Raw genomic sequence first — 14502 nt, forward strand, 5'->3', positions numbered from 1 at the left:
ACTTTCAGTGCAGCAAACTCACTCCAGAAGTTCATTGAGGATCTCTGAATGATCCAATGTTGTCCTAAATGACCGATGACGATAAATATAATCCACCTGTGTTTAATGAAGTCTCCATATAAATGGAGAACCTGAAAACCTGCTCTGTAATAGTCTCAGTGTTCTGTTTAAAGGGCAGAGAGCATCATGAAGACCAAGGAACACAACAGGCAGGTCCGTGATACTATTGTGGAGAAGTTTAAATCTGGATTTGGTTACAAAAACATTTCCAAAACTTTAAACATCCCAAGAAGCACTGTGCAAGCAATCATATACTGAAATGGAAGGAGTATCATACCACTGTAAATCTACCAAGACCCAGCCGTCCATCCAGGGGTGGGATTCAGCCGGTTCTGTCTGGTTCTGGAGAACCGGTTGTTAAAATAGCAGCCGGTTCCCAGAACCGGCAAGAAACAGCTCCGGTGATTCCGGTGTCTTTAAGACTCTAACACAAATGAATCCCCGTACCTGCGCGCCGCACTTCCGGGTTTAGTGGAGCCTGTCTGCTCCTTTACCTGGCGTACAGCGACGTGCTGACGCTGCAGAGGTCACGGCAGCGTGCAGAGGTAGCTCCTCCTCCTTCTGTCTGTCAGCGTCAGTATGCAGAGTGCCACGGAGGACGGGAGACACAGGAGAGGCCGCCGGTGCTTGGAGCAGGTAAGCGCTCAGTGAGCCGAATCTGCAGGGAGCAGGGAGAGGAGGCCATATAAGATGGCAGCTATATGTGGCTATATGGGGAGAGGAGGCCATATAAGATGGGAGCTATATGTGGCTATATGGGGAGAGGAGGCCATATAAGATGGGAGCTATATGTGGCTATATGGGGAGAGGCCACATAAGATGGGAGCTATATGTGGCTATATGGGGAGAGGAGGCCATATAAGATGGGAGCTATATGTGGCAATATGGGGAGAGGCCACATAAGATGGGAGCTATATGTGGCTATATGGGGAGAGGCCACATAAGATGGGAGCTATATGGGGAGAGGGGCCACATAAGATGGGAGCTATATGGGAAAAGGAGCCATATGGGACAGGATCTGCAGGGGAAAAGGAACACATGGGATGAGAACTGCTGGGGAAAGAGGCCATAATGGGATGGGATCTGCAGGGGAAAGAGGCCATAATGGGATGGGATCTGCAAGGGAAAGAGGCCATAATGGGATGAGATCTGCAAGGGAAAGAGGCCATAATGGGATGGGATCTGCAGGGGAAAGAGGCCATAATGGGATGGGATCTGCAGGGGCAAAGAGGCCATAATGGGGTGGGATCTGCAGGGGAAAGAGGCCATAATGGGATGGGATCTGCAGGGGGAAAGAGGCCATGATGGGATCTGCAGGGGGAAAGAGGCCATGATGGGATGGGATCTGCAGGGGAAAGAGGCCATAATGGGATGGGATCTGCAAGGGAAAGAGGCCTTAATGAGATGGGATCTGCAGGGGAAAGAGGCCATAATGAGATGAGATCTGCAGGGGAAAGAGGCCATAATGAGATGGGATCTGCAGGGGGAAAGAGGCCATAATGGGATGGGATCTGCAGGGGAAAGAGACCACATGGGATGAGATCTGTATGGGGAAGGTCGTCCATTTAAATTTTAGCAGGGCTCTTTTAGTAATAATTTTTAAAAACTGTAGAAAAATCATTTAATACAATATGACTGACAGTGACGGGAACTACTGGTACTGGACAGCAGAGTGAAGGTATAGGAGGGGAAGGAGATTTTACTTTAAATTACTTGTATTTTTTGGTTGAGGAAAGTGTGTGAAAATGGGTGTTGCTAACAAAATGGGTGTGGTTACAGAATGGGTGTGGTTTTTAAATGGGCGGGGTTTATAGAGAACCTGTTGTTAAAAATTTGAATCCCACCCCTGCGCCCATCCAAACTTTCATTTTAAACAAGGAGAAGACTGAAGAGAGATGCAGCCAAGAAGCCCATGATCACTCTGGATGAACTGCAGAGATCTACAGCTGAGATGGGAGAGTCTGTCCATAGGACAACAATCAATCATACACTGCACAAATCTGGACTTTATGGAAGAGTGGCAAGAAGAAAGCCATTTCTCAAAGATATCCATAAAAAGTGTTGTTTCAAGCTTGCCATAAGCCACCTGGGAGACACACCAAACATGTGGAAGAAGGTGCTCTGGTCAGATGAAACCAAAATTGAACTATTTGGGCACAATGCCAAACGATATGTTTGGCGTAAAAGCAACACAGCTCATCACCCTGAACACACCATCATCACTGTCAAACATGGTGGTGACAGCATCATGGTTTGGGCCTGCTTTTCTTCAGCAGGGACAGGGAAGATGGTTAAATTTGATGGGAAGCTGAATGGAGCCAAACACAGGACCATTCTTGAAGAAAACCTGTTGGAGTCTGCAAAAGACCTGAGACTGGGATGGAGATTTGTCTTCCAACAAGACAATGATCCAAAACATAAAGCAAAATCAATAATGGAATGGTTCACAAATAAACGTATCCAGGTGTTAGAATGGCCAAGTCAAAGTGCAGACCTAAATCCAATCGAGAATCTTTGGAAAGAGCTGAAAACTGCTGTTCACAAACGCTCTCCATCCCACCTCACTCAGCTCCAGCTATTTGCAAAGGAAGAATGGGCAAGAATTTCAGTCTTTCGATGTGCAAAACTGATAGATATACCCCAAGTGACTTGCAGCTGTAATCACAGCAAAAGTTGGCACTACAAAGTATTAACTTAAAGGGGCCGAATAATATTGCACACCCCACTTTTCAGTTATTTATTTTTTAAAAAAGTTTAAAATAAGCAATACATTTCATTCAACTTCACAATTGTGTCCCACTTGTTGTTGATTCTTCACCATAACATTAAAATTTTTATTTTTATATTTGAAACCTGAAATATGGGAAAAGGTTGAAAAATTCAAGGGGGCCGAATACTTTCGCAAGGCACTGTATAGTGGTGATGTCACTATGTATGACAGGTGATGACATGCAACTAAAACTATCAATAGGTCATGTTCACTGATAACTTTTAAAATACGAAGGCATTTACTGACAGAACTGAGAGATGTAGTCAGTTTTCTACTGCAATGAGTCTGTAAGTTCTCCATGTATTTGTGTTGGCGTCCTTGAAGTACTAGTTTTGTCCTCCACTCCAAAGACATACTGGTAGTGGATTTAGATTGTGAGCCCCAATAGGGACAGTGATGATGATGTTTGTAACACGCTGTGGAATTAATGGCGCTATATAACCAAGATATATAAAGCTTTCTTTAGAACCTTCTTTATTCAAATCTTCTTTACTGCACTGTAGTATTGTCCTAATAAAATATGAATGACTTCTGCAAGCAAATGGCTTCCTAAATAATTGATCCATACTTTATTTCTCATATTTTTTTTAACAGTCGCCTTGTCTTCAGATGAACATATAGTCACACCTCTTCTGAATCTACACAGCACATACACCGGTAGTCATGTATCCGCGTAAGGCCTGAATCAGACAACAGTGATTTTCCTCAATATTTTGGATCAGATTCATCAGTGATTTTCTCATACGCTTAATGAGAAGCTGTCAACACGATTTTGTAATGCAAAGTAACAGCATGACTGCTATGGTGCTGTAATGCTGATTACATTGATACCTTTGGTGAAGAAATCCACCTTGTGATTCTTCTTTTATCACCATTTGTAGTGTCTGCTAATTACATTTCGGTGCACAGGGGCCGGACTGTACACTGGGTCTTCTCCTCCCTGTCTTTGGTACCCTGAACCCTTAGCCTACCTGCGATTTATGAGGGGTTTGTGGACTGTGAGGACATCTACTGGTGGAAGAGTGAACTTATAAATTATAGAATTAATATAAATAAGTTTCAGAATTAAACTAATATGATATTATAAATGAGCTACTTATCCCCTTTTTATCATTTATGTTTTGCAGTGTGTGAATTGTTTGATGTAATTAATTTTGCAAATGTTTTAATATTTTTTATTTCTTACATTTTGCTTTAACTTATATAACTTTTCAGATTGCACTAATTATTGTGTTATGTTATATCTGGTAATTTTATGTAATTATAAAGTAATATATGTTTTAGATTTTAAAACTGCCATTGCCACCAAAAACATGTATTTAGACAGTGCTTTTGTGAAGCCCCATTACCTTCAGGTCGCCTCAGGGTCTCCAGATACTTCACGTGTCGGGAATCTTCTGGCAACAGGTTTTCAGGTTAACTTCTATAGGGATCGTGACGCCACTCTCGGTAATTTGCGGTCAGTGGATGACCGAAATTGCAGTTTAGGGAGCGACTAGGGCTGATGGTAGATGCAGTTTGATGTTGTGGCCTCCCGAGAGTGAGGCTAGCCCCAGAGCTCAGTGTAAGTGTGTAGTACCACAGGTCGCAGAAGAACTCACACACAGGCAGCAATGTCTTTCAGGGATTTTACTCACTTTTTGCTGGTAGAGTGAGACAACCCGGGCGATGCTATGATGAACCAGGTGGAACCAGGTATCCCTCCGGCTGATATAGGGGTGACTGCTGACTCGCCTTCCTGCACCTTTGTTTCGGACCACCCCTGACTTGAAGTATATCGTGGGGTGTGTCCAGGGAAGTCGCTACTGCCTTTCTCCCCTTTCTGACCCGTTTGCTGACAGCGTGGACCAAGGATAAGATGGCTCCAGGCTCGATCCCCCTTATGGGCCCCCTCGTTGCTGTTGATGCTGCGGGTTCTGTGTTGGTTGGCGTGGTACCTCTAGTCCCCACTGCCTGCAGGATTTAGCAGCTCCAGTAAATAGATTTCTGCTCTGGGGACCTGTTTCCCCGTGTGTGCATTCATTACCAGGAGTCCTCGTACTCAACTCCTTACTGCTCTCTCTCTCTCTTCGGGTGTCTTTCAGCCTGACCCAGTGGTAATGTTCTCCCCCGTCAGCAGCCACTACAGGTGCAGGGTGTGACAGGGTCCTGCTCTGCAGCTCTATCCTTCAGACACGGCTGCTCCACTCCTACTCCTCTGACTGCCACTGCACAACTCTCTGTCTCCAGTCCCACTACCCATCACTAGTTGGGATACCAGGGCCACGCCCCCTCCCTGTGTCTGCCCAGGGGTCCCCTCTAAGCTGTGTGTGTGTTCCTGGTTACTTCGTGTCTGTGTGTACACACCCTAGTCAGCCTTTGGGATTACCTGTTTTGTACTGACCCAGCATGGGTGCAGTACTCAGTGGTGCCTGACCAGGTCAGGGGCGCCACACTTTACATGCTTATTACATTTACCTGATGTAGGCTCTGATCAGGAGCTGAAAACTGGTTAATTCTGAATACCCTAATAAAAAGGTAATTAATTTTATTGCCATATCACTATCACTATTACAGGCAGCCACTATTATTATCCTTTATGTAGCTTGTGAATGATACAGTAGGTCACTGCTGAGATGTCAAATAGAGAAGGAAGGTCAGTGGCATACCGCCAATGGCAGAAGACCACACGAGCCTATGGGGACCATGAGTTGAGGGGACCCATTGCAGCTGTTAGTGCTCCCACAAGGCCTCCACCCCGCCCATTTACCTGTATCAGCATACTGTAGGCCAATACAGTCGAAAGCAATGATGCAAGAGCGAGTGCTCCACTAATGTTCCCTCCTCCCTCATATTCCTTTAGTGTCTGACGACACAGCGCAGCGGGTGCGATGATGTCACTGTGTTGAGATGGACAGAGATGCAGACCTCTCACCACAGAGACTGGAGCAGCGGGAAAATAACAGGAGGTGAGTATTTATTTATTTTAATCAATGAGTACACTGGTGGCTATACTATATGGATGACTATGAGGTGTGCATTATTTTATATAAAGGACTATGGGGCGTGAATTATACTATAGAGAGGACTAAGGGGTATGCATTATTCTATATGGAGGACTATGGGGTGTTCATTATACTAGAAGGAGGATTATAGAGTGTGCATTATTTTATATGGAGGACTATGGATGTACATTATACTATATGGAGGACTATGTGGCCGCCTGCATTATTCTATATACAGGAATAAGGGGGTGCATTCATTTATCTGGAGATTATATGGGTGCATTATATTATATGAGAGAGTATGGGGTGTATTATGCTATATAGAGGACTATAGGGTGCGCATTATACTTTATGGAGGACTGAGGGGGTACATTATTCTATATGGAGAACTATGGATGTGCATTATACTATATGGAGGACTATGTGGTATGCATTATTCTATATGGTTAACTTTGGGGTGTGCATTATTTTATATGAATAAAAAATCTTATCTATCCATCGATCTATCTCGTATTTATCCTTCTATCTATCCATCTATTATCTAACTATTTATTTATGTATTAGAGAATAGATACATAATAGATATCTATCTATCCTCTATCAATTCTATCTATATCTTATCTATCAATCCTCTATATATTATTTATCTATCTATAAACACCCACACACACCCACACACACACACCAGCCTGTCTCCTCTTCAGCTTTAGATTCCTGCAATTAAAGGGAATCTGTCACTAGGTTTTTCCCACCTAATCTGAGATCAGTATAATGCAGGGGCTGAGATCCTTATTCCAGAACTGTGTCACTTACTGGGCTGCTTAGTCTAGCTTTGATAAAATCACTGATTAATTAGCAGTAGATTATCAATAGAGGATGACTTGGTGTGCTGCCAGGTAGTCCAGCATATTCATGAGCTCTGTATAACTGCTAGATCTGCAGCAGAGAAAACATTGATTTTATCAGAATGACATCAAACAGCTAAGTAAGTAACACGTCGCTGGAATCAGGATCTCTATCTCTGCATTATGCTGCTCTGAGGTGAGGTAGCAAAAATCTGGTGATAGATTCCCTTTAAGATACGTCTGGTCACACGATGTGATGTCACAGTGTTTCTTAAAGGGAACCTGTCACCAGATTTGGGGCCTATAAGCTGCGGCCACTGCCAGTAGGCTCTTATATACAGCTTATAGGCCCCAAATCTGGTGACAGGTTCCCTTTAAGAAACATTATTATCAGGATATTAATGCAGGAACCCCTAGGACAGTGGCAGCAATGTGAAATTGCCCAGCTTGCTCTGCCTTTTCCCTAATGCCAGTTTGTCTCCTGTTCAGTTCTTTTAGTCTCTGGCAATTAAGAGACCTTTGGTCACAACACTGTGAAGTCATCAAAGGTCCTTAAACAACCTTAACGTTGGAACTAAAATGTTGGAGATCCTAGGAGAGTGGGGGTCCTAAGAAATTGCGCAGTTTTACTCCCCCTATTGCCGGCCATGACTGTAACTAGGGTTTATTTTTGAAGTAGGGCTTATATTTCAAGTATACTCCAAAAATCCTTTAAAATCATGCTAGGACTTATTTTCGGGGAATGTCTTATTTTCAGAGAAACAGGGTAGCTCTAGGTATGGATCTGTGGAGTAGTAGTCCACCTTTCTCTCCTCCAGTTCCCAAAAGAAGACCATTGTGAGTTTAAAACCCAACCCAAAGGCAAAGAAATGCCTGTTTTCCTTGTGCACACATTTCCTGGTTACCATGAATATACAATATATTGATGTATATGGCCCACCCATATATGTTCATTAGACTAGTGAAAAATCATTACGTTTTATGTAATCAAGTATTTCCACCCATTGTGCTTTTCTGCCGTTATACTAGATATTGTCACACACACAGACACACATACACAGACACAAACACACACACACACACACACACACACACACACACACACACACACACACACAGTATTTTAGATTTACAAATAACAAATGTGTCTTATCTCCAAAAATACTGGAAAAACAATGTGCAGCAAATTGTACAATAGTAAAAGATACGTAATATGAAAGACAAACAATGAACGCGGAAGTGCTCCAATAACCTTGTGCTCAATGATATGTCTCATCCTGGCATCCTCAGAAGTGAGTATTGATTTTTCTGCTGGCCTCAGCACACGGCCTCTCCATAAACAGAGTTCAGTCTGTATGGTGCAGTAATGGACGACTCTATAACACACTGTGGCTCCTTCCTTGATGTTGCGTTAATGTTCTCCAAGACTGTCATGTCTGGGCCTTTCCTGTAAATCCATCTAGAGGGCCATTTACACGGAACAGGTTTTATTCTAATATTGGGCCCTGGCAATGTGATGTAATATTGCTGATTGTGTTATAAATTGATCTGAACTTGGGGCCAATTTATGTGATTACAATATTATATGTGAGCTTGTGTATTAAAAATTCCTATGAGGGAACAGGCCTTAAAAAGTGCTCCGGCTCATCATACATAAGGCGGTGGCTCCAATGTGGCTTCTGTCTAAAGCAATGAAAAACGGGATTCAGGGGCATTAACTGACAGGACCATTGACTTTAAGGAAGCAGACAGAGTCACTTTGTGTCCTGACCTCATTTTCGGCACAAAAACTGAACCCTGCCAACAATAAGGTCACACAGAACACAAGGGGACTCCGACTGCTTCGTAAAAGCCAATGGCCCCATCGGTGAAAATGTTGGATTCCCCTTTTTCAGGGCTTATGACGGAAGCCCTGACGGAGCCACTGTCGAATAAGTAAATTGTGATGTGAACCCAGCTTAAAATGATTAAAACGTTACATATATATCTTTATATTGCAGCCTACCATTCACCCAAAATTATATGAGATGTGGTCATGTTGGCTAACCAGTTAATGTAACCCAACAAGGAAAATGTGTCATTGTATTCGTGCAATTTTGTATTTATAGTGTCATCCCCAATCAAACACTCCACAAAATTGGATAATAGGAAAGGTATACTGAAGACTTACCCCGAAGATACTGAAAAAATCCAGTAACCAGGTTAATCGAGGTGACCCTCCGAGCACCAACTTCTTTACACCAAGACATGACAGCTCCTTGTGAACTACTAATCCACCAACACTTTCGTTGAACTTGTTAATAAAAAGCTCTTAATCCCACAGAGCATGATGGAAATGATCTATTCATCTTCTCAGTTGCAGAATATGAAAGCAATCCTCCCTTGTGTTCTTGGCAGCCAGCTGTATTATAGTAGTGATTCCGGCATATCTCCTGCCATCATGCTGCCTTCCTGATGTGCATTTCCATCTTCCTAAAGACAACCAATCCGTTCACTGGAACCGGTGATGTCAGTAACCTAGATAATGTATTCCGTGCTCAGCACAGCCAGCTGATACGCTAAAGCAAGCAGTGTTATCCAGACAAGCAGTGAGATGCTGCCGCCTGTAGAGTATGGAAGTCAGCACGTTACAGAAGGTAAGAGATCATAACCATCTAATTCCGCATCATCAGAACACAAACATAATATCAGTACAGCACTGTAGCCAATAGACAAAAAGAAGGAAAAGCAACCTCCAATTTCTATGGAAAATAAGACAATAAGTGCTCTTTCCACCGGAGCACACCACGTTATTCCGTAATTTGTCAGAAAATCAACAGTGTATGGAGGAAAAGCACATCAAAAATAGGCACAAAAAGAATGCTTTTGAACGCTTTTCATCTTTCTTCCCTCATATCGAATGTAAAGTCTAGCAACATTTCGCGTGACAAATCTATATGCGAAATGAAGATCAGGAGCATTCTCTTAGGTGAGCACATATTTACCACTGTGCACTGGCGGACACAGACAGAAAACAGCCCCTGTGCAAAAACAGTAAATGTAGTCCAATAACTCATCAAAATGCACAATTTCTCCAACTTTGGAGGTAGAAACAGGCCCCCATACCCCTTGGGCTCCTGTACAGCTGCACAAGTTGCGCCAATGACACGTCCGTTCCTGACACTGTGTATACCGTATACTACATTGGATGCTCTTATATGAAATGCCAACAGAGCAGCTCTTCTAAATCTGGGCTATGCTGTCAATGGGATGTGATTGTTGACATCATGCTGACTGACAGTCGGCTTCGGAGTTAGGCAAGAGGGAGACACTGTGACTCTACATGACGTCAGCAGTCACACCTCATCAACAAAGAAGAGTGGAAGAGAATTCGGTAATCTGTCAACATGACGTTAGCAGAAGCCCCTGAATTGCCAGCAGGAGTGATCACTCTGTGCCAGCAGAGATCGGCGCCACGCACAACAGTCAGGCAGTTAGCATCTGCCTGCCATAGGCCCACAGTAAAAAGATGTTTCAGTCCCAGATAACACCTTTAATATTGATATATATATATATATATGTATATATTTAAAGGGGCTCTCCATTGAGATAAATATATTCTTCTACTGTCTCTGCCTTCATAAACTATAAAGATGAGATGCACAGTGCTGTTCCATAGCCTGACACTCCGTGTAATTCAGTGTGATGAGGGAACTGCTCTTTACCTCTCCCCCTCCTTACATCACACACCAGGGGGGCCTGGTCTATACTGTTAATAATAGACAACTCTCTGATAATATATAGCTTCTTCTCTGCAGTCCGAGAACAAGGAGCATAGTGTGGACGTGGCCTGCTTCATGCTGTTAGTAACAACCAGCCCTCTTATAATAGCTATCTCCATGCATTCTTAGAACAGGGGGCATGGCCACACACCCATCCCACCCTGTGCTCTAGGGCAGAACAGAAGCGTTTATTATGTTTCTGTTCTGTCCCAGAGCAGAGGGCATAGCCATGTCCCTGGTGTGGACTACATAAGGGGGCTGGCTGTTACCAACAGCATGGCATAGGCCATGCCCACGCCACACCCTCTGTTCTTGGACTGCAGAGAAGCAGCTATTATAAGGGCCTTGATGTTAATAACAGCATGGAGCAGGCAGGCCCCATCCATGCCACATCCCCTGTTCTCAAACTGCAGAGAAGCAACTAATATCAAGGACTGGCTGTTAGTAACAGCATGGAGCAGGTCATGACCACGCCACGTCCCCTGTTCTCGGACTGCAGAGAAGCTGTTATTATCAGGGCCTGGCTGCTAATAGCAGAATGGAGCAGGCCACATCCAAGCCACGTCCCCAGTTCTCGGACTGCAGAGGAGCAGCTATTATCACTGGCTGGCTGTAAGGGGTACTTTGCACACTACGACATCGCAGGTGCGATGTCGGTGGGGTCAAATCGAAAGTGACGCACATCCAGCGTCGCTGTCGACATTGTAGTGTGTAAATCGCTTTTGATACGATTAACGAGCACAAAAGCGTTGAAATCGTATCATCGGTGTAGCGTCGGTCATTTCCATAATTTCGGAAGGACCGATGTTACGATGTTTTTCCTCGTTCCTGCGGCAGCACTCATCACTGTGTGTGAAGCCGCAGGAGCGAGGAACATCTCCTACCTGCGTCCTGCGGCTAACGCCGGCTATGCGGAAGGAGGTGGGCGGGATCTTTACGTCCCGCTCATCTCCGCCCCTCCGCTTCTACTGGTCGCCTGCCGTGTGACATCGCTGTGACGCCGCACGACCCGCCCCCTTAGGAAGGAGGCGATTCGCCGGCCAGAGCGACGTCGTAGGGCAGGTAAGTCCATGTGAAGCTACCGCAGCGATAATGTTCGCTACGGCAGCTATCACAAGAGATCGTAGCTGCAACGGGGGCGGGGACTATCGCGCTCAGCATCGCAAGCATCGGCTTGCGATGTCGTAGCGTGCAAAGTACCCCTTAGTCTTACTCTTCACCTTGCTCTTTCTATTCTTCCCACCATGATGTCCTTCTCCAGTGATTGCTCTCTTTGTATGATATGTCCAAAGAAGGCAGGTTATACCTTGGTGATCCTTGCTTTGAGTGACATGTCTGGCTTGATTTGTTCCAAAATTGATTTGTTTGTTCTTTTTTTCCATCCATGGTATTGATAACAATCTTCTCCAGCACCACCTTTCAGATGCGCTGATTCTTCTTCTGTTTGGTTCTTTATTGTCCCGGTTTCACATCCATATGTGACTACAGAAAGAACCAAACTATGTAGGAGCCTTGTCTTCATCACCAATGAAATAGTCCTCAATTTGAGGACCTTGTCCAGTGACTTCATTGTTGATTTGCCCATAGCTATTCTACTATTGACTTTTAGAGTCATCGCTAGATTTTGACTGATCCACACCTTCCATTTCATCGCCGTCCATCTCAAATGGGCCCCAGTTGTACTTGGCAGTTGTTAATATCTTTGTCTTCTTTGTATTGAGTGGGAGTCCCATGTTCGAGCTTTCCATCTTGACACTCCATAATAAGTCCTTCATTCCATCTACGATTTTTGCTATCGATGTTATATCGTATGCATATTTAAGATTGTTAGTGACTCGTCCAGAAGTTTTTATTCCTTATTCTTTTTTGGTAAGTAGACGAAAATAGCTTCTGCATATAAATTGAAGAGCAATTGTGACAGGATGCAGCCTTGTCAGACGCCTCGCTCTACTTACTTACATGGATCCATTTTGCTCTGCTTTAAATAGTCCCATTAATGAACAAGTCCATTTATGACACCTTACTGACAAGTGATCTGAGACCAGCACACATTGACTACTCAGGGCTCCGCTGCTGAATAACAATTTCAGATAGTTAAATGTCATTGAAATGAATAGCAGAAAATAACTGCGATACTCTAATAAATTCATATGTTAGAATAGAAGGAAGCGCATGGACAGTTCGCTGTTATGACATAGCTTACTCCTGCCTTTATGAGGAAACAAAAGAGAAATTGGGGGCAAAGCAATAAATACTCATACAGAATCTTAAATCATGTACACTAAGGTGTGGTGGTAATATGTAAACTATCGGTAATACAGGAAAGTATCTTCTATATATATGATTGGCCCATAATTAATATATATATATATATATATATATATATATATATATATATATATACATACAGCACAGACCAAAAGTGTGGACACAGCTCATTCAAAGCGTTTTTTTTTTATTTTCATGACTCTGAAATTGTAGATTCACATTGAGGGCATCAAAACTATGAATTAACACATGTGGAATGAAATACTTAACAAAAAAGTGTGAAACAACTGAAAATATGTCTTATAATCTAGGTTCTTCAAAGTAGCCACCTTTTGCTTTGATTACTGCATTGCACACTCTTGGCATTCTCTTGATGAGCTTCAAGAGGTAGTCACCGGAAATGGTTTTCACTTCACAGGTGTGTCCTGTCAGGTTTAATAAGTGGGATTTCTTGCCTTATAAATGGGGTTGGGACCATCAGTTGTGTTGTGCAGAAGTCTGATGGATACACAGCTGATAGTCCTACTGAATAGACTGTTAGAATTTGTATTATGGCAAGAAAAAAGCAGCTAAGTAAAGAAAAATGAGTGGCCATCATTACTTTAAGAAAATGAAGGTCAGTCAGTCCGAATAATTGGGAAAACTTTGAAAGTATCCCCAAGTGCAGTGGCAAAAACCATCAAACGCTATAAAGAAACTGGCTCACATGAGGACTGACCCAGGAAAGGAAAACCAAGAGTCACCTCTGCTGCAGAGGATAGGTTTATCTGAGTCACCAGCCTCAGAAACATCTCTAGAACAACTGTTAAGAGGAGACTTTGTGCAGCAGGCCTTCATGGTGAAATAGCTGCTAGGAAACCACTGCTAAGGACAGGCAACAAGCAGAAGAGACTTGTTTGGGCAAAAGAACACAAGGAACGGACTTTAGACCAGTGGAAATCTGTGCTTTTGTCTGATGAGTCTAAATTTGAGATCTTTGGATCCAACCACCGTGTTTTTGTGCGACGCAGAAAAGGTGAACAGATGGACTCTACGTGCCTGGTTCCCTCCGTGAAGCATAGAGGAGGAGGTGTGATAGTGTGGTGGTGCTTTGCTGGTGACACTGTTGGAGGATTTATTCAAAATTGAAGGCATACTGAACAAGCATGGCTACCACAGCATCTTGCAGTGGCATGCTATTCCATCCGGTTTGCGTTTAGTTGGACCATCATTTATTTTTCAACAGGACAATGACCCCCAAACACATCTCCAGGCTGTGTAAGGGCTATTTGACTAAGGAGAAGAGTGATGGGGTAATACGCCAGATGACCTGGCCTCTACAGTCACCAGACCTGAACCCAATCAAGATGATTTGGGGTGAGCTGGACCGCAGAGTGAAGGCAAAAGGGCCAACAAGTGCGAAGCATCTCTGGGAACTCCTTCAAGACTGTTGGAAGACCATTTCCGGTGAAATTTAGAAATAACATTTCTGACATGCAAAAACAAAACCGCAAAAAATTAGTGACCAATATAGCCACCTTTCTTTATGATGACACGCAACAGCCTACCATCCATAGATTCTTTCAGTTGCTTGATCTGTTCATGATCAACATTGCGTGCAGCAGCCACCACAGCCTCCCAGACACTGTTCCGAAAGAGAGATGTACTGTTTTCCGTCCCTGTAGATCTCACATTTTATGAGGGACCACAGGTTCTCTATGGGGTTCAGATCAGGTGAACAAGGGGGCCATGTCATTATTTTTTCATCTTTTAGACCTTTACTGGCCAGCCACGCTGTGGAGTAGTTGGATGCATGTGATGGAGCATTGTCTTGC

The 14502-nt window shown here is 43.6% G+C and overlaps 1 protein-coding gene and 1 long non-coding RNA gene across 12 annotated transcripts in view; one reads left to right on the forward strand and one right to left on the reverse strand.

Moving 5' to 3' along the window:
* Positions 1-14502, reverse strand: part of SYNE1 (spectrin repeat containing nuclear envelope protein 1) — a 672549-nt gene that overhangs the window by 511496 nt on the left and 146551 nt on the right. For 7 of the 11 annotated variants that reach the window (XM_075339558.1, XM_075339562.1, XM_075339561.1 and 4 more), the window contains exon 1: positions 8830-8988. The exons of 1 other annotated variant lie outside the window; for it this stretch is intronic. In XM_075339558.1, coding sequence (XP_075195673.1) covers positions 8830-8908 — 79 coding nt within the window. In that variant the 5' untranslated portion in view covers positions 8909-8988. Of the gene's footprint in view, positions 1-8829; positions 8991-14502 lie in introns of those variants that run through there. 3 more of the 11 variants (XM_075339565.1, XM_075339559.1, XM_075339563.1) reach the window with 2 other exon arrangements.
* LOC142296221 (uncharacterized) overlaps positions 9228-14502 on the forward strand; it is a 185966-nt gene continuing 180691 nt past the window's right edge. Inside the window, exon 1 of the long non-coding RNA XR_012751610.1 lies at positions 9228-9295. This is a non-coding gene — a long non-coding RNA (uncharacterized LOC142296221). The remainder of the gene's footprint in view (positions 9296-14502) is intronic.

The sequence above is a fragment of the Anomaloglossus baeobatrachus genome, chromosome 3, assembly GCF_048569485.1.
Source record: "Anomaloglossus baeobatrachus isolate aAnoBae1 chromosome 3, aAnoBae1.hap1, whole genome shotgun sequence".
Taxonomy (NCBI): Eukaryota; Metazoa; Chordata; class Amphibia; order Anura; family Aromobatidae; genus Anomaloglossus; species Anomaloglossus baeobatrachus.